Below are 20,591 nucleotides of genomic sequence, written 5' to 3'. Positions count from 1 at the left end.
TTTACTATGGAAATAGGTAAACAAAACATTTAAAAGGAAGGTTTAATTCTAAATTTATTTATGGACTATTTTTGAAAAGTAGGAAACACAACATATGTGAAGCTAAATACATAGATGAAATTACTACTCCTAATCCAAAATTCTGAAGTGATAAATTTGGATATTCTCCAGATCACGCTTCTTGAAATCAGTGCGGTTTCTGTGAGCATAGAAGTGGCCCCAGTTGTATTCTCTATACCTTGGAGGGTTTTTCTCATTCACCAACTCCTCCACAGGCTTCACCATAACCTTGTGAGATGGGAAGAAGAAGAATGGAATGGAGAACCTTTCTCTCTCTGTGTTCACCACCACTCTGTGCTCCACACTTTCATACTTGTCATTGCTCCAAACCTTTGACACAAGCATACATATTCAATCAATCAAATGGATTTGAAAAACAATTATCTTAATTTAGACTCTCAAGTTCTTGGTAAATTCTAAGTATATTGTTATATTCTTAATTGATGTTATCCATAATTCATTACCAACTTGGACCTATAATTCATTATAAACTGTCATAGTGAAACTTACCTGAACCATGTCCCCTACATTGATGATAAATGCTCCTGGGGTTGGTGTAACTGGGATCCATTCACCATCTGATTTTCTCTTAACTTGCAGGCCTCCAACATCATCTTGGGCAAGCACGGTTAAGGCACCGCTATCCTTATGGCGGCCGACACCGAGAGCTAGATCAGGGAACGGGCACGGAGGATAGTGATTGAGCCTCACCATGCTTAGCTGGTCCTTGAAGCAACCATGGAACTTGTCACCAGCCAACCCCAAGCTCAATGAAATCAGCTCCAACAACTTGTATGCTAGCTTTTCCACCTCCCTGGAATACTCCTCCAATGCTTCCCTGATCAAACATCATCTTCAATCTAAGAATAGAGAACATGTTTACATCTAATTATAGTTTTTAAATGTAGCAATCTAAGTTAGTGAAACACCTAACAAATTCTTAATCACAGATTATTATTATCTTGTTTTGAAATTTTGGATTACCTGAAATCAGGAGGGGATTGAGGCCATTGGTTGGTAATAGTCCTGAGCTCTTTTTCATGGGACTCAATGAGTGGAACTTGTGCTGAGTTCTGAACAAGATAATCAAACACCTCTTTCCAATCCCTTACGTTCTTCGTATGCTCTCCATCATGGTACCCCATGGCATTCACTTCATCTCGTTTCACTTTCCTCTTCTCCTCCGTGCTTTGCTCGAAGAACATCTTCGCCGCAGCCTCCGCTCTTGAGCTCACCTCAGAGGAAACCCCATGATTGGTTACTTGGAAGAATCCCCACTCCTCGCATGCCCTTCCAATCTTGGAGATAAGTTCTTCTCTGCTTTGCAACATGTCTATGACTGGAATTTCAACAACTTCCACCAACTTCTTGTGGTTGTTGGCACGGTGTTCTGTGGATTGTATGAAAGCTGGGTCTATGTCTCCCATGTCTCTTCTCTCACCGCACACTTGCTCTGATTTGTGTTATCACTTAGCAGTTAATAAGATAAACACAAATGTTGTACTTTATTTCTTCCTGTTTAGCATCATCGTATGTGGGTTGTCTTCAGATACATCGAATGTGGACATGTATCTGGGTACAAATGTGGACAAAATTATGGTAGGGCCATACTTCAACCTCAAATTTCTCGTGAACATTATATGATGAGTGATTCCAATTGAATCACCAAAATAAATAAGGTAAATAAACAAAAATTAGACCCTTATTTATACACAAATTAACACTCGTGCATCACTAGTCAACACATCACATAAGCTATGTAAATAAAAATTGCTTGTGCTCCAAATGTAGCTGCTACATATATAGTTAATGTACCATTTTATTACATGATTATATAAATCACGTACCTCAAGCGCATTGATGAACAGTGAGCATTTCTAAACTCCCTAAATTAAAGAATAAAAAAGAAAATGCTGTTCGAATGAATTTAAAAGGACAAATTTGTCCAGGTACAGATACTAGGCTAAGAGTGAACCGAGTAACATACAACCATCAATGAACATAGTGGAGTGGTGTCTCTTATCGAATTAAACCGTGAATATATTTACAAATAAAAACATGGGGGTTCTCAAGCAGCATTCATGGAGGTTGAGATGACTACGTGTGCAAGAAACTGCAACCCGTCCTGGATTTTGCTTATTGCTGTGGCTTGATCAGCTCGAAGGTGTTCAGAGAAAGTGGTGGCTTTTTCAGGGACCAACTTTTGGGGAGAATCTGTACGAGACTCGGCGGGAGTAGTAACAACTTTAATGGCAGCTTGATAGGCCTCGGTTACATCAGATATGCCTGACAAATGCATCAAAAGTGCAAAATGATGAGCATAACTTCGTAAGAGTGACTCGGTAAGCAACTACTAGACTATGATAATATAACAGAAACAATGTAATTGTGATCACAATCAAATCAGCGAATAGCTTGCTTGGTTGAACTGCAGAACGCTGTTGGTGGCATTCCTAACATTACTTTTGCAAACAAATGTCAGGAGGTGCTATGGACACATCCGTTTCACATGGCCTCACGGCAACAACAAACAGGTTCTGATTAAACATAACTCCTTTTGGTATCTAAAGAGAATGTGTACGCAAACAAACGTTCGTTTTTTACACAAAACAGTCTTGGATATAAGTTTTGCCATATCTTTTTATATTTCATAATTAATATTAATATCTCATATCATAACATAAATAGAAGTCCAAGATATATGGACATATCCATTTCTTTAAAAAAAATATATGCTTTACTATTTTCTAGTTAGAAGTGGGCCTTAATTATTTTTAGGAAACAAACCTGTAATAAAACTGTTCGAAACTGCTTCCACGTATCCTATCATTGTCTGGGCATTTAACCTTATGATCTTGGCTTTGGCAGAAACATCTTCAGGCCACTCTATGTTCACCTTATCTTCATCAACTTCTCCATCCTCGATTTTGTTGGCACAAGAAATGATGGATTTGCCAAGCATTAGAAGTTGAGAAACTGAAAAACAGCACATTTCAGATAGTCTCTGCAAAGGAAAGCAGCAAATTTGATTTTTCTCACTTATAAAATAAACACAAATGAAAAATTAAAACTGAATTTTATAGATGATATTCAAATTCTGACACCAAATTCAAGAGTATGTTCGCATACATGAACTCCCTCAGAATGAAGAGATTCTAATCTTCCAGTAGTTCTCTGAATTATATCATTAACAGCTAGCCCAGCCAACACATTCGTAAAACTGCAAAAAAATGCAACAGGATTCATCACATACATTAACAAATCAAAGCAGGCTTCCTCAATCAATAGGGAAAAATGGCAAGCATACTTATGCAGTGAACACAAATGAATAAAAAACCAGAACTAATTAGGAGGGGTAACACAAAAGAGTGCTTTTTATAACGTCACATACAAGAAGCAATAGAAATTCCTTGGCCCGCTTTCAATAATCCTATGACCTTCAGTCTGTGCTTAATATTATTGCGCTTCCAAACATTCAAATTAGCAACGTTGTGTATTTCTGAAGGACCACTTTAATTATTATTAACAAACAAATATAGAATATAATCATCCCTAATTTAATAAAGTAATCTTAATTAGAATTAGATTCCAAAAATTTTGGGATGTTACACTTCTCCAAGATGTTTAGGTGTATGACAGATTCTTTTTCTTACCCTACTTCCATGAAGTACATTTGTAATTTCATTTTACTTCTTTTTTTCACACAAATATTTTTTTCAAGTCCTTTTTCTATTTTTTTTTTCTTACCCACTACTTTAATGCTCTGATCAACCAAAGAATTTAATTGGACGACAGGGCAACACTTCTACACTGTTGATGCATCAAAATTAAACACAATATTAATATCATGGAATGATTAAGTTACCCTGCAGCCATTTCAGCAGCCTTGTTGACACTTGAATCATGTAAATTCTTCATCTCATCACCGCTTCCTTCATTTTCTCTCTTTACTGTCTTTCCTTTGTTTAAATCAGCACTGGTTCCATCCATTTCAGTACTCAAATTAAAAATTTGTTGGACCTCTTTCAGTTTCCCATCATATACAGACTTTTGCTCTGCTGATAACTTTGCTTTTCTTCGGTTAAACAACAGGGCATAATGACTAGACAGAGCTTCCAGTTCCTGAGAGTATTGCATGTGAAATGATTTTCCAAAAAGCAAAATCTAAACAACCAAATTCAACATCATTAAGGTTTACCTCCAACTGCTCCGGACCTCCATAAATGTAAAAGCATCGATCAAATGTCACTTCCTCTGATAATTGATCCTCATCTTTTTGTTCTCCACCTTCTGTATTAGGCTTCTCAACATCAATTCCAGTTTCACTGATTAATAGGTCCATTGTCTCCTTACCAACATATTCAAGCACTTGCATTCCCTTTGCAGTAAAAGCTTTTCCAGTCTGTAACACAACAAATACATACAGTGTGTAACTATGTAACTACTAACTAGTGACAAATGATAACGATTGACGAATATCATCAGAAGATTGGCATGAGTATTTCAAACCTCTAATAGGGAAGTTGCATTAGAACCTGGAGGCCCACCTTGTTGTACGGATCCTGCAAGGTTTGATGCTGAATTCTCAAGCCTAGTGATCAGGGATCACAGCCATTATCCATATTAGTAGCAGTTACACAGGAAAAAATTTATATGATCCAAAGCAACCATGTCCCTCATGATGTTATTAAAGTATTCAAAGACTCGGAACAAATTGCAAGAAAACAGCAAAAGGCCATATCTTCCACACAATGAAAAGCTTTTCTCGGTGTGCAGAATATGCTTCAAATCCATACACTAACGAAAAACAAATAGAAAGGTGGAAGAGAGAGAAGGAAAGCATATTTGAGAAAAAACCAAAAGATTAGAAGAGGCACTACTTAGTCTAGTAGTTTTATGCTACTTTAATAGAGACATGACTGAAAGAAAATTTAAGGAATACTGTGTTTCCATCATATAAACCTTATTAGTCATTGTTAAACCATACGTGAAACTATTAACAGAGATTCAACAAATTTAGATTTTAGGAGTTGTTTAAATATCGATATGATTAGTAAACTAGTTATTGTATACTTGTATCCCTATCCTACACCCATAATTCATACAGGTCAAATCACAGCACAAAACACTAAGCCAAGAGAATGAAAATCAGTGTATCCCATAAGAACAGAGATGAAAATAATAAGTCAGAATTCATTAATCATAGGATGCTAATCCTGAACAGTCATAGATGAGTGGCATTGAGAATTGGAACTAGAAAAAGGATAAATCTATAATATTTTCTGTATAGAACAAGACCAATGCATTGACCACTGCAAAACAAATAACCACAGAAACCATTTATAGATCTGGCTTATGTTTTTCATTTTCCCTCCTAAAGTGAAGGTAAACATCATAATACACTATTTACACGTTCAACAATAGATGTTTATTTCCATCAAAATATATGGAAGTATCTGTCAAGAGCAAATGACCTATAAGCGATAAATCATACCTCTGAACCAATTCAGTGCTCCCTCTCCATGCGTTTCCCAAGGCAGTCCATGCTCCAGAAGCAAATGTCTCAACAGAATTATCAAAAACCTTCAAGCTCTGCACTCAAAATGGAGCTAACTATAAGCACTTAGTGCAATGTGCATAATTATTTTATTTAATAAAAGATGAATATAATTAAGACAAAAAGAATTAAGATGCAAGATGACAGGAGGACAAGAGACCCTCCTTACAAGAGCACAAAGAAACAAGAAAAAGCTATTGACAAAGCATACAATAAACATCCACAAACAAAACTAATATTTGTCCCTAATAAAAATTTGCAACTTAAATTGTCAATTATCTTTCTCATCAATGTTGCCTATAATTAAATAGTCAAGACAGTATGAGACAAAAACCAAAACTTTCAGGTGGAGACCCATAAAAAGGATACGCTAGAAGCTTCACAAACCACTAGTCTCGGGGATCACAAAGGGGTGTTTGTGAGTTGGGGTCTTGGAGCAAAAGAAAAGGAACGGAAAGGTTTGAAGAGTAAATTTCTTCCCTTCCCCTCTAAAACGTCAATTTTGAAAGATAAACAAAAGGGACTTCGAACATGAAACTTGCATATTTGCTCATGGCAGAGACATGAGATTCCACATAAACAGGCAGACAAGATTGCTAAAAATTGGTCTTATATGGAAATGCATTGAAGATCTGACATCTAAATAACAAATTAACAATCCCAACCCCATCCTCCCAGAAAAGAAAAGGGAAAGTAATCCTTTTATTATTGCCTGGCTAAGTAATGAATCTTCACTAGCTTTCTCCAATTTATCCAGCGCAGATTTTCTCAATTTGTCATCCTCATCATCACTTTCCTTTTCAGTAGGAGATTCTCCAGCAGCATCTTTCTCTGGTTCTGAATCCTCAGCACCGTCATGCAACTCCGCAAAGCTCTTTGAAGCTGTCTCTGCAACTGCAGCAGCCTGCATTTTGAAACCATGACCAATTCCAAGTGAATAAATCTGAATCCTCGTACCAAATTCATCCTAAACACTTTTAAAGTATCAAAATATATTGTAACACTCTACATATTATAAATGCATCTAATTTTTCATTTAACATTATATCTTTCACCAACTGAAACATATAGGATTATGAACATATAGCATTAGTCATTGGCAAATACCAATTTAGGCACACATATATTTTTGCCCTGTTACCAAAGACACTGCAATTTAATGTCCTTCACTTCAATTCCCACGTTTTCATTTTATGTTGACACCTATAAACCCTAATATAGTGTTCCCCGGAAGCATCGAAATGCTATGCAAACTGGAAAGACTTCAAAAATGACATACTCTACTAGTACCTAAATCAACATATATTAGAATCCCCCATTTGCATAATAAGTAACAAGTTCTACTAACTACTTCTGCCCTATGGATCTAAACAATGGACGCTTCTTAAATGTTAAATACAAAAACCGTAGCTTATAATTGGAATTGAACCATAACTGGAACAACAAATCGAAAACAAAATCACGGATTGAAAGAAAATGCATTGGAGGCGCAAGCAAAAGCGACATTTGATTTCGATACGCACATTGCGAGAGATCTCTTCGGCGGCAACGGCAGCGGCCTTCTGAAGATCGGAGAGAAAGGAGAAGGACGAAAATCCCCAGCCTCCGGTGGCAGCTGGCGGATTGGGCTCTTGTCGTTCAGCGACTACTTTGTCTTCCTCGTCGTCGTCGTTTTTCTTGTTGAGAGGCTGCGTTTTCTCATCCATTTCTACTTCGAATTTCTTAATAGGGATTGAAATTAAGAGTGAGATTCATGCGATGGTGGAAATGGTAGCGGTGAGTATGTTACGTTGGTTTCGTTTTGGATTGGGATCGGAGGAAGAAGAAAGAAAGCATACTGTGTCGCTTTCAAGTGTTTTCGGCGTATGGGAAAAGCCACGCACCAACCGACGTCGTTTTAACCTTGCAACACATAGTAAAAAGTCTTTACAACATTTCCACGTAGGTCCAGAAAACAATCAAACTACGTATCATTTCTCGTTTCTTTTTTCAACTTTATTTGAAAGTTAGTTATTCGAAAGACACGGATGTATTAACGGCCTAACGGGATAAAAAATAACGGGAACGAGAAACAGAGAAAGCTGCATTAACATTAATATAAAATAGCATTAAGATTCAGTTAAATTTGGATTCACATTCACGAACTTCAACTTTGTGTACATGTTTTTGATATTACAGTGAATAGGACAAAGATGTTAATGGCATTGTACATTTTTTTTTTCTTTCTTAGTATCCAATAATAGCCGGTGGAGGAGGTGACCTGTATGCAGATCCAAAGTGTTGTGGGAGGACGACATCATCATCCCATGCTGGTGGTGGTGGCGAGTAAACTGGGGGTGGAGGAGGTGACTTAGTTGGTGGTGGTGGTGAGTATATTGGGGTTGGAGGAGGAGGTGAGTAAGTTGGTGGTGGTGGCGAGTAAACTGGGGGAGGTGGTGGTGACCGAGTTGGTGGTGGTGGAGAGAACACTGGGGGTGGAGGAGGAGGTGACTGAGTTGGTGGCGGCGGTGAGTAAACCGGGGGTGGAGGTGGTGGTGACTGAGTTGGTGGTGGTGGGGAGTAAACTGGTGGAGGAGGAGGAGGGGACTGAGTTGGTGGTGGTGGAGAGTAAACAGGGGGTGGAGGAGGTGATTGAGTTGGTGGTGGTGGTGGAGAGAAAACTGGTGGAGGAGGAGGAGGTGACATAGTTGGAGGTGGGGGAGAGTAAACTGGTGGTGGTGGGGGAGGTGATTGAGTTGGTGGCGGTGGAGAGTGCACTGGTGGAGGAGGAGGAGGAGAGTATGTAGGTGGTGGTGGTGGTGAGTAAACAGGGGATGGAGGAGGAGGAGGAGAACTAACTGGTGGTGGTGGTGATGGTGGTGGTGGTGAATGTGGTTTACTAACCTTTGGCTTTGGAGGTGACTTTTTCGGTGTTAACGAGGGGGCCTTATTATTATTATTATTACCACCTCCTTCTCCGTCACCACAAGCCTTGCTACAATCTACAGGCCGAGTTAGTACCGGCAAACACACCCTAGTTTTCTTTTGATTCTTCCTTCCAGTCAAACAATTTCCTGAGTCATCAAAAACAGTTGTACTAATTGAACCCTTATAAGCAGCAACAGCAACAGCACAAGCTGGAGCTTCCCCGTTGAAGTAATTATCAGAGTAAGTGAAGTTCTTCAGAGAAGGTAATTGACAAACAGAATCAGACACATAACCGCTAAGCTCATTCCTTGCAATGTCTATAACCTCCACGTTCTGCAAACCCGTCATGTTAGGCAGAGTACCTACAAAATTGTTGTCGCTAAGATCCAAAACATTCAAATCCTCCATCATTCCAATCTCTTGAGGGAAGCAACCACCCAGTTTGTTCCCCATGAAGAGAATCTCATTCAACTTGTTCAACTTTCCAATCGATTTCGGAATGCAGCCTGTGAACTTGTTGTTAGCGAAAGTAATAACCGAAGCCTTGGATTTGCCGAGAGTGGCAGGGAGAACAGAGGTGAAACGGTTATTGTTCAAGAAGATTGCATCCAGATCCATCTCGAACAGTTGCGGCGGCAAAGACCCTTCGAAATCGTTGTATCTAAGATCCAGATACTTCATGTCTGACCATTTGAGAACCACGTTGGGAAATCCACCAACGAATCGGTTGTTACTTATGTCAAATTCGTGCATGAGGGTTAGATTCTCCATGCATGGAGGTACGATTCCGCAAAACCTGTTGGAATTGATGTGGAAAAGCGCCAAGTCGGTCAAGAGGCCTAACTCTCCGGGAAGGTGTCCGGCAATGTCAGCATGATTAAGGTCGATGCCGGCGACGACGTCGAGGGAGGGATCGTCGAGAGCGGGAGCGCAGAAGACGCCATTGTAGGAGCAAACATCGCTGCCAACCCAATTAGCGGTTGTGTTGTAAGGATCAGAGTAGATAGCTTGTTTCCATGCTTGGAGAGCAACATAGGCATTCTTAAGCCTCTCATTGTTGAAATGAAGTTCTTCTAGAAGAAAGTGTGCATGTGAAAATGTTGAAAGAGAAGAGAAAGTAAAGAGGATGAGAAAAGAAGAAGCTAATAATTTAGGGTGATGATGATGAGCCATGGTTATGACCGACCAACCTTGGAAGGCCCTCCAAGGCTGCTTATTGGAAAAGTGTAAAATAATTGATGAAAGGAGTGGGTATTATATTGAGCAAAAAATAGTTTATTAGCTACTTTTGGTTCCGAATATATTGGAATTACTCTTAGCTAAACAACAAATAATTAGCAATCCTCTTCCTATTTTAGCCATATTAAAAAGAGAAAATCTATTCACTGTTGTATGTGACCACGGTCATATGAACAAACCAACCTCTATGTATAAAACAGATTAAGAACCACCTAATGACCATTAATTCGTTGACTTGGTCTTTCTTAATCAACAAATTTAGTGCTAATTTTGGATTTTGGTTTATAATCCCATCTGTATAAAAAAAAATGTAGTTTAAAGGACTCCACCCAAAAAAAAATGTTGTTTAAAGCAGAAGCTTAAAGAATGTTTTTTACCACAATAATATATGTTCACAGATCACATCCATGGTATAGAGGTGTATATTTAATATTCATAAAAAAAATTATTATTCAACTATGAATGACATATTTAATGACTGATTATATTATTTTGTTGAAAAAATAAACGAAATTATATATATACACACTAGTAATTTTGCCCATACCAATATTTCGGAATTATAAGTTTTTTTAAATAAATTGTATGTCTATGTTAATTTTTTAAAAAAATTAATGGTATCTAACTTTTTTGTAATAAACGTTACAAATTTTATCAAATTAAAAAAAGAAAAAAATATATAGTTATTCATATCTTATCCCAATAAAAATCAGGCTCAATAAGATAAAAAGGCCCACCAAAAAAAGTGGCCTGTTCGACAAGTCACAGATGGACACCGACATAAGGAGGCTAATCTCTACTTGCCCAAGACAGGTAACTATCTCCAGAAATCTTTTCTACTATCTCTATCTTTTCTAAAAGATAGATTCCAATAAATTCCAAAGATAAAGGAAATGGTTATCCGTCAGAAAAAATAGAACTACTTCAACAAAAGTAGTTATCAACTTTATTATAAATACACAAGCACCCCCCTCTTCCAAGGTATTACACACGTTCTAATCTACTAAAAATTTGTCTAAATCCCTTGCTAACTTAAGTATCGGAGTCTCTTGTAAGTACTACCTCCCCACCTCCTCACGAGAAACTCGGACAGGCGGCACCTCGCCACCTAAGAGATCGGACGCTGCCATACTAAGGGATCTGGACTCACGTTTAGCCAAAATCAACGTTTCAAGTAACCCTCGGAACAATAGTGTTGTCAATAGCATCAACCCTACACGGACTTAATCATAGTCCTATAATATATTGCAAAATACTCACCGGACTAAGGGAGAGTACAAAAAGACCGTAGAAACAAAATTTCTAATAAGCCTAGCAAAACCAGGGCCAAAAACTATTGTGACCCAAGGAGTCACTTATGGTCAAATGACAGACATCCTAGGATGGGAGATGGAATCAACTTTCATAGTTTGGGGTTGCCTAACACTCTATTAGAGTTTTGGCAGATTAGGTCACCAAGTGTTGTTTGATGATCGACTGAGTTGTTCTATCGACGTCGACCAGTGATAGGTCAGTTGTCTGTGTTGACCGAGGCCAATCAGTAGTAGTTCGATGTGGGCTAGTCGTACAACAATAAGTCAGGTAGGTTGGCAGTGGATCGATAGATCGAGGTAGATCAATAAGTGGTTGGTCAAGGCGCAATAAATCAATTGGAATAGGTAGTCAGTCGGCAGGCAGTTGGTCAAATAGGTCGACGGGTGATCATCGGTCGACATGCACGAACGGTAGGTAGGTAAACTGTGGCTAATTCGGTATCGGAAAGATGATGGCAGATCAATCAAGATTAGGAGGTAGCTAGTCGTTGATCGTTGGTGGATATTGATCATTGGATGATCTTTGGCCACTCGAGCTTGGTTGGCCAATTGGATAAGATAAGTTTTGTCGGGTTGTCGCTCAGTCGACATTAACAGTTGGTTTGAGTCTTTCAACGAATAGTCAGCCAGTCCATGGTCAATGTATATCATAGGTGGTTGGTTGGTAGGTTGGCGGTCAGTCGGCTAATAAAGTTCTGTCAGATTGATGGTTATTCGGTGCTATTGATATATTTTTTTACCAGACTGTTATTTTCATTTTCTTTCTAAAATATTTCTTTTTATATTAATATATAAATGATAAATTATTTGTTTTATTTAAAAATATAAAATAAGAAAAAGATATATTGAGTGGAAGAAGGAGAGCATATAGAAAAGAGAGGGAAAAAATAAAAAAAAATTATTTTAATTGTCAAATTATTAATAATTAATAATAATACATAAAAAAGATATAATGGGTGGAAGAAGAAAAGAGATAAAGAAACATAGATGGAGAGAGAGAATTTAATTTAAAAAAAAAAATTTATTTCAATTATATTGAATATTATGTGATATATTTTAATTGTAAAATTAATCATATATATTTTAATTTTAATATTTTAATTTAATTTTAATAATAACTAAAGAATGTTATTTTTTATATTTTGGTTTTAAATTAATAATTAATCATTAACAATAATATATAAGAAAAATAAAGTGAATCAAAAAATAAAAGATATAGAACAAAAAAAAAAAAAGAAAAAGGGAGAAATTTTTTTTGTTTAAAAAAATATTTTAATTACAAAAAAAATTAATATCAAATATATTTTGATTATAAAATTAGTAATATATATATATATTATTTTATGTGACTAATTTGATAGTTATATGTAAAATATAAAAATTACATAGATGAATATTTCAAGGAACGTTCAACGTATTTTTGAACTTTGAAATTACCAAATTACTAATAGTAGCAGCCCATATATTCCCTTTTAAGAACACTATCTTTGGCTAAAACTATGTAAACTGATTATTTAGTTGTAACTTCTAAGTTATCCACATAAAGTAAGTAAGTAACACACAACTTAATATATGTTATTACTCCATTCATTAAAATGTCTTTGATTGCGTTGATGTTAACAGCACCACTTTCTGACCGATAACTTAACAAAAGTAATCACAAACTAATGGGAGTTTGATTTTCACGTGCTTATAAAATGTTTTATATAATTATTTAATTACATTTATTGTTTTTGATAACTAATGTTAAGTGGATAATCTTTTACATTAAAAAAGGGAGAAAATAATTGAATAATAATTAATAAGTATAATATTAGATTAGGTGGACAAAGTGAACTCCTTCAAAGCCAACAAAAGAGCGAGGTTATCGCTGCGACTTTATACGTAATATATTTCAGAGGGAAATAACAGAGAAGAAGAAGACGAAGACGAAGAAGAAGATGGTTAAAGATATGCCATCAATGGATGACATCTACGATCTCATTGAAGAGGCAAAACTTCGTTTTCTCTGGTGGTCTCTTTGCGTATTCGCCATTTCCTATTTCTTAACTAGTAAGCCATGCATTCCGTTTTCATTTCTTTCTTTTATAATGCCTATAGATTTGGTCTTTGATTCACATTTGTTATCATATCATGTTCTTCGATTCTCAAAATAGATACGAGTAAATCAATGTGGATGAATGTACCAGTCGCTATTTTGTGTGTTGTTGCTCTGCGTATTCTCTTGAACAAGGTAGAATTTCGATGGAGGCTCGAACCGCCTAAACCGCACACATATCTTTCTCATTTGGAGAGGAAACAGTTGTCCATAGACGATGCACGCCTCTCTACTTCGCCTCCACCGCCGAAATGGAGGAAAAAGATCGATTCTCCTCTCATAGAAGCCGCCTTGAATGATTTTTTGGATTTGATATTGAAAGATTTCGTCATGAATATGTGGTATGCAGACATCACTCCGGATTTAGAGTTTCCTGAGCAGATACGTGATATAATCATGGATGCTATTGCTGAAGTGACAATGAGGGTTAAAGACATGAACCTTGTCGACTTGCTCACAAGGTGTTTGATTTTATCCCCTTCTATACTTGCTTCTAGTCATTATGTGCAAGTTAGTAAGTTCTATTTCGCTTACATTCCAGGGACATAGTTGATTTAATAGGTGATCACATAGACCTTTTTAGAAGAAACCAAGCAGCCATTGGTGTTAATGTTATGCTAACGCTATCTTCTGAGGAAAGGGATCAAAGATTGAGGTTGCATTTGTTGAATTCTAAGGAGCTCCATCCAGCACTAATATCTCCAGAGAGTGAGTACAAGGTGTGAGTACAGTGTCCCATGTTGTCTATTTTTGAGAAATATGTCTCATACTTTTTCTTATAGTTTCTCCTTTTATAGGTTCTTCAGCGGCTAATGAGTGGGGTATTAGCTACAATTCTGAGACCACAAGAAGCTCAATGTCCTGTAATTCGATCTATAGCCCGGGAAATTTTGACTTGCTTGGTGATGCAACCTGTTATGAACTTGGCTAGCCCTGCGTATGTTGTTGAATATCTGATCTCATTTTTTTCATTTACTTTGAGCTTCTCTTGTTAGAAAGATTAGCTATAATAATTCTTACTGTGTTTGATTGCCTCTTTATTTGGTACTTTTGAGGGTCAGAGGTGTTAGGATTTTTTGGATTGGCCTTGGTATATATTATAGGTTTGTAGCTAGAACTTATAAGAAGCGACAAGTTTAACAAATTTGAACAAGTAAGCAGAGGCCAAATGGAGAAATATTAGGAGGATTGGGCATATTTGGTATCACCATGCCGATAGGAAGAGGATCAGCAAGAACACACGAGGCAAAATTAGTTCATGATAACAACATATTTGTGAAGAAGTCTAATAAGACTTAATAATGAGGCTAATAGTGAGTCTTTTCGGTGTTTCCCATGCATCATTTGCAATGATCAATTCCCTGCTAAACAAAATTGAATGTTTAAAAATATTATCACATTCTATAACTTTAGCAGTAAGTTATTGGACCACAAAATGCAAATGGTGTTATAGTTTGGACCATTTTTCCCCCTTATTTTTTTACAATTCAATGTAATTTCATTTGTAAAATATACTTTTCTTAATGCTCAGGTACATCAATGAGATTATTGAGTCTGTTCTACTTGTCATTAACGATGATGGTGCAAATTTGACTGGTGGTGGTAATGGTGGTCAGTCAACTAATATATCCACTCATAATCATGGCCATTCTGTTGCTTCTGGAGGTGGACATGATAATCATCCCGCCTCTGCAGAATGGGCACAATTGCTGGACGCCGCAACTCAAAGAAGAACCGAAGTTCTTATGCCTGAAAATCTTGAGAACTTGTGGACAAAAGGAAGGGATTACAAAACGAGAAAGAATTCAGAAGGAAAGCCTTCACTTTATCCAGTACATACAACCAGTTTAGATCCCCAGTTTTATGCTGGAAGCCCACAAAGAGCAGAATCTTCACCAAACCAGGACAAGGAGTCATCTCTTGAAGCCGGACATCGAATTGATGAAGTGAAGGATATGAAGGATCCCGTTTCCAATAAGTATAAAAGAACACTCATGAGATCCAACAGCACTTCTGGCTTGGAAATCCAACCTGTTAAAGCAGGGTCCACAATGTCAGAGTTACATATCTCAGAAAATGAGAAGCATGGTGAGATCACTCGTGTTAAGAGTGGTTATGACACTGCTGTTAGAAGAGAGGGACAATCTGTTCCAAAGCCTCGATGTCGGGTATGCAATTTAGATTGTAAAAGTTATAGCTAATAAAATATATACTATTTTCAAATTGCCTATGAATTTGATTGTTATATGCTTTTACAAATAACAACTAATTTAGGTTTTATAGATGGAACTTCTTTGCACCACGAATACTTGTTTTTATTTAGTTCGATTGTTATTTATTGCTACTTGTATGTTGTAGGTAATAGGAGCATATTTTGAGAAACTAGGGTCTACATCTTTTGCTGTTTATTCAATTGCAGTGACTGATGGAATAGAGAAAACATGGTTTGTAAAAAGAAGGTAGAAAGTTTGCTTCTTTCATTCATTTCTATAATAGTTTAAGTGCATATGCCATAGTCGTTTTAAATTTTATGTTTTCCAAACAAAGTGAATGCATATGATGAGTTTCAAAATCATTCCCTATTTATATTTGTGGCCTGACATCAATTAACCAAACTTTCTTTTTGTTAACATTCAGATACAGGAATTTTGAGCGCTTGCATAGATATCTAAAAGAAATTCCTAATTATACGCTACAATTGCCTCCAAAAAGGATATTTTCCTCAAGCATAGAGGATGCCTTTGTCCATCAACGTTGTATTCGACTGGATAAATATCTCCAGGTATTCTCATTCCTTGACTACAACTCTTTAAAGAAATATTTCCTTTGTAATTTTCCAATAACTAGATTAATGCATCCGCTTTAGGATCTCCTATCAATACCTAATGTTGCTGAACAACATGAAGTATGGGATTTTTTGAGTGCTTCCTCAAAGGTCTGCATCTTCCTAGAATTCTTACCATAACTTCATAATAGCGAGTTTTATTGGCACAATGTGAAAGATAACAACCTAACAAACTATTTTTTGTTCGTATCCTTTGACCGAAGAACTATTCTTTTGGACAATCTTCATCAATGATGAGAACCTTAGCAGGTATATATAGTTTTAAAATTTTGAATGTTTGTTGCAGTTATGAATTGGGTTCTCTTTTTGCTATTATAATGGTGAATGAGTTGTGGAATTTTTATTGCAATATATTTTTTTTAATATGAATATTCGTTTGTTATTATTTAATATGGATATTCGTTTGTTGTTATTAAATCTAGCTTTATTTTATTTTAGAAAATCCTCCTAATGAATTTTTACATATCCTGAAATTAGAATAGTGTTTCCATTAATGGCTTAATCAGAAGATTGTACTGAAATTTAAGGTGCCATTTTTTCAGAACCTTTCATCAGCCACTCGTTGCTTTTTCATCATATTAAATTAAATCCTAATCTAAGGTTTTAGATTGGGCGTGTCCTATGTATTACTAATTCCGTATGTAATGTTTTGAACTAATTTATATATTTGCAGTAAACGTTGATGATGCTGTTGATGATATTATGCGCCAGTTTAAAGGTGTGTCAAGTGGTTTCTTACAAAAGGTCGTTGGTTCGTCGCCCCCTACTGCTGAAACTTGTGCATCAGCCGCATGGAACTCGAACACGTCCTGGAATACTAATGTTGAAATTGATAGTAGCATTTCTAGGCAGATTTCTGCAGAAAGTGCAGCAACCTCTGATAATGAAGAAGGTGACAAAGAAACTAATTTTGATGGTGAAATATCAGAAGATATTAGGTGGCGTTTTGACAATGACTTGAACTCAAAGGGTTGTTCACCACAGGTAATAAACCATAGTAAAGAGTCTACCATCTTGGATCCAGATAGAAAAAATGACTCAACAATGGAAAGTAGGGTTGGCAAGGATCTTCCACCTACAAATTTCACTCCGGCTCATGATAATTTGGAGGATCGAGTTAGAGTGCCACCTGAGGTATGTTTCTGCACTTCACATCTTTGTTGACAAGGGTATAATATGCTAAATTATTGTTACTTATCATTGTTTGTATGCTTAGATTTAAACATTAATTGCAGACACTTACTTTAACCATTTTTGCAGTGGACTCCACCTAACGTGAGTGTCCCTATTTTGAATTTGGTTGATAATGTATTTCAGCTTAAGAGAAGAGGTTGGTTAAGGTAAATTAATTCTCTATCTTGTATTTCAAAATTTTCAAGTCAGTTACTGTAATTGAACTATGCTTAGTTTACTGCCTATACGGTTATTTGTTTGATGTTATGAGAAATAAACAAATAAAAGAGATATGATGTAATTTTTTCATAGCTTTTATCCAAAACTTATTCTTCCTGGTTGTTTATGAGAAAGTTGTAACAAAATAGCTTTCTTTTCAGTTTCACTTGGATGATGGTGCTATCAAGAATCATTTACCATAATTACTTATGTAACTTCATGTTTTATCCACCATGTGCCTAAATAAGCTAGGGCTTAAATAGATTTCAAAATCTTGTAGCTTACTAGGTGGAATCAATTACATGGTTTAAACAATCATTATGTCATGTCATGAGTTAAATCTGAAGATATAATTGATGGAGAACAGATTTGTTAGGATATTATATTTGATTTAAACACATTCATCGTATTTGTAAATTTCAAATTATCTTTTAAGTATTTTTGTTGTTCAATTATAACCGTCTTTTGTATATAATAAACGTAGTGGTATGACTCATACTAGATTTCAATCGACCTTTTCATTTAAAATGCCTTCTATTTCTATAATTAAGATAGCATCAAGATTATAAATTTAATATGCTTATGTTAAGATATTGTAAGATCAAAACAATTATTAATTGTTAGTGCTAGTTGATTTTTGTTGCAGAAGACAAGTCTTTTGGATATCAAAGCAGATATTACAGTTGGTAATGGAAGATGCTATTGATGATTGGATTCTAAGAGAGATCCATTGGCTTCGGAGAGAGGATACCATTGCCCAGGGGATTCGGTGGCTCCAAGATGTAAGGATTATTCAGCATTATTTTAAAATTTTCACACTCGATTTTTTGTACCCTTTTTAAGTTTTAACTTATAACACAGTGACATAAGATGAATACATGACAATAATAACATTGATGTTATCAAACAGACACTTACTTACTTGAACATCGGTCACTGTAACTCTATCCAGGAAAAAAAAAAGTAGAATGAAAAAAATAGCTAACAATTTCTTTTGGTAGTGTTCCATTTTTTAAGTGGTTTGATCAATTGCAGATCCTGTGGCCTGGAGGTACCTTTTTCCTAAGAGTACGGACAGCCCAGATATTAATGGATGGAATTGATCAAAAGCCATTGCAAGAAACAAATGAATCTGTTGGAAGCAAGATTCCAAGAACAGAGTCAGGGTCTTTCGAGCAACAGCTTGAAGCTGCTCGTAGAGCAAGTGAACTCAAGAAACTGCTCTTTGGTTAGTCCTTTGTTAATTCTTTTGAAATTCTCTTAGATAGTCTGTTTGCACTTCTTTTCCCCCTTATTTTCTTCAAACTTGTATCCCTGTTAAAAGGAGACAAAAATGTTTTCCTACTGATTTTATTATTCTTACAAGTTTGAGAGGTTTCCTCTTGAACTTATTAAAATGTTATGAAAATGTTATAAGCAACTGATTTCATTGTCGCGGAGGAACCTTTTAAAATGTTATGTCACTCATTGTTTATAAATTAATTCTTCGGGTTATACTTAAGAACATTCTCAGAGTTGAATCGAACAGCATTTCCATTCTCATGATTCAAATAACCGCAACTTGTCATATTATAAAATATAAAGTTGCCTTCATTTTTATCAGATGGAGCTCCGGCAGCCTTGGTGAGCTTAATTGGTGCGAAACAATATAGACGTTGCGCCAGTGACATATATTACTTTAGCCAGGTTAAGCTCTTTGCCATTATTGCATTCACTTGTTTGTGTTATTTATGAACTATCTCTTCTTAATTAGAGTTAAAACCGTAGGGTAAAGAACATAAATAGTATTATATTCAACACTTCATATAAGTTAACTTTTTTCTATGCTTTGTCATTTTGTTTTGTCTACTTGTGCATTTTGCTTATCTTAATCTAAACTAACAATTATGCTGTGTCTTGTTTCATTCTAGTCTTCTATATGTGTGAAGCAACTTGCTTATGCAATCCTTGAACTTCTACTTATATCTATATTTCCGGAGTTGCGGAATGTTGTCATGAGTGTTCATGAGAATATGCATGTTCACCAACCTGTATAGACCTCCTTGTTGGCCATCCTATCGAATGTGTCACTTATGCTAAAGATCAGATCGTCATAGTAGGAAGACAAGACCATTTTTCCCCCTCTAGTGGTGCCATTGATATATGGCTTTATTTGCTGGCTACTATTCATTCTTTAAGCAAGAAAAGCTGCCATGATCAATGGTTTTTGTTTTAATTTGCATCTTGGGAACATAGGGCGTAGTTTTGTAAACTTAGATTATGTACAGAAAAATCATTTATCTTGTTGATTATCAAGATTTTTGTATTGTGACAGAGTGAAATGCTTCTAATGAATATTCTTTATTCGTTCATAAATTTGGTATTTAAGGCTATGTAATGACTGTAAGAAACAAACAAATGATAGAAAGCGGGTGGAAAGTGGGTATGTATGTATGAATGTATGCTTGTAAAAGAAGCACGTTTTCTTCTCAAACTCGTATACATGCACTTGCACACTTTGACAGCACAAAAACAGGACCATTAGGTTGTCCTGTTTCACCACCACCCTCTTCATTTTGTGGCTCTCACTTGTCACTTCCTATGTTTAATTTGTCCTAATAGAAATAAAGAATTTTCCTTTCTTGACCAATGGGGGGACCAAACCAATGCATGCCAAACAAAACTCTTAATCAGCTTGCATTGTTAACATTACACTCACTAAAGACTTATCTTTTGTTATTACTTGCTTATTATTTCCCTCACGACACTTCATTTATAATTGTTGAAGATCTAAGAAGATTTTGAACGAGTTGATCTTATGAGGCCTAAACAAAAATGAGTTCATTGCAAGTATAGGTGAAAACTCAGCTGTAGTTAATTTCACGTGAAATTGTTAATTGAGAGATGTTAGATGACAATTTATTATTTAGTCAAACTTGTCAAATTATTTAACGACTTTCGACTATCAACTTCACATGAAGTTAACTATACCTAAATTTCTATCACAAATATAATATATGACATGATGCAATAACATCGTTTGATTCATATAGTCGACACACATAACAGATTCGACTTTGTTGTTATTGTAACTGTTTATGAATGGCTAATATATATCAAATCAGAAACTCTTTAGAGCTAGCAGAGTTTAGCAATTTTGACTAGTATTTGGTAGCATAAACATCAAATTGTCATTAACAA

At 35.9% G+C, this 20,591-nt stretch overlaps 4 protein-coding genes across 5 annotated transcripts; 1 reads left to right on the top strand and 3 right to left on the bottom strand.

Annotated features, from left to right (window-relative positions):
• Nucleotides 1-28: 28 nt before the first annotated feature.
• Nucleotides 29-1,487, bottom strand: LOC112786670 (protein LATERAL BRANCHING OXIDOREDUCTASE 1). Its single transcript, XM_025830032.3, has 3 exons — nucleotides 1,045-1,487; nucleotides 571-898; nucleotides 29-390 (listed from the first exon to the last, which is right to left on the bottom strand). The coding sequence occupies exons 1-3, from the start codon at nucleotides 1,485-1,487 to the stop codon at nucleotides 130-132; spliced, it is 1,032 nt and encodes a 343-aa protein (XP_025685817.1). The 3' UTR covers nucleotides 29-129.
• Nucleotides 1,488-1,834: 347 nt separating this feature from the next.
• LOC112786668 (uncharacterized) lies at nucleotides 1,835-7,582 on the bottom strand. The gene is made up of 9 exons (XM_025830031.3): nucleotides 7,141-7,582; nucleotides 6,330-6,521; nucleotides 5,555-5,652; nucleotides 4,570-4,651; nucleotides 4,259-4,462; nucleotides 3,926-4,182; nucleotides 3,190-3,280; nucleotides 2,848-3,064; nucleotides 1,835-2,346 (listed from the first exon to the last, which is right to left on the bottom strand). Exons 1-9 carry the CDS (start codon nucleotides 7,321-7,323, stop codon nucleotides 2,129-2,131), a joined length of 1,542 nt encoding a protein of 513 aa, XP_025685816.1. The 5' UTR covers nucleotides 7,324-7,582; the 3' UTR covers nucleotides 1,835-2,128.
• Nucleotides 7,583-7,731: 149 nt separating this feature from the next.
• LOC112786667 (pollen-specific leucine-rich repeat extensin-like protein 3) lies at nucleotides 7,732-9,740 on the bottom strand. Its single transcript, XM_025830030.3, has one exon. The coding sequence runs from the start codon at nucleotides 9,695-9,697 to the stop codon at nucleotides 7,844-7,846; it is 1,854 nt and encodes a 617-aa protein (XP_025685815.1). The 5' UTR covers nucleotides 9,698-9,740; the 3' UTR covers nucleotides 7,732-7,843.
• A 3,204-nt stretch (nucleotides 9,741-12,944) lies between these two features.
• Nucleotides 12,945-19,766, top strand: LOC112785254 (uncharacterized). 2 transcript variants are annotated; one of them, XM_025828712.3, is made up of 15 exons: nucleotides 12,945-13,128; nucleotides 13,233-13,635; nucleotides 13,716-13,893; nucleotides 13,972-14,111; nucleotides 14,706-15,342; nucleotides 15,533-15,633; nucleotides 15,812-15,956; nucleotides 16,041-16,109; nucleotides 16,223-16,268; nucleotides 16,693-17,153; nucleotides 17,280-17,359; nucleotides 18,058-18,193; nucleotides 18,447-18,639; nucleotides 19,015-19,097; nucleotides 19,322-19,766. In XM_025828712.3, the coding sequence occupies exons 1-15, from the start codon at nucleotides 13,017-13,019 to the stop codon at nucleotides 19,445-19,447; spliced, it is 2,910 nt and encodes a 969-aa protein (XP_025684497.1). In that variant the 5' UTR covers nucleotides 12,945-13,016; the 3' UTR covers nucleotides 19,448-19,766. The 2 variants fall into 2 exon arrangements, 1 of the variants encoding a protein (XP_025684497.1); XR_011878878.1 differs by lacking the exon at nucleotides 17,280-17,359.
• The last annotated feature ends 825 nt before the right edge of the window (nucleotides 19,767-20,591 follow it).

Source organism: Arachis hypogaea, chromosome 20, assembly GCF_003086295.3.
Source record: "Arachis hypogaea cultivar Tifrunner chromosome 20, arahy.Tifrunner.gnm2.J5K5, whole genome shotgun sequence".
Taxonomy (NCBI): Eukaryota; Viridiplantae; Streptophyta; class Magnoliopsida; order Fabales; family Fabaceae; genus Arachis; species Arachis hypogaea.
Note: the sequence above shows the minus strand (reverse complement) of the source record. Positions and strands in the feature narration are given on the sequence as shown.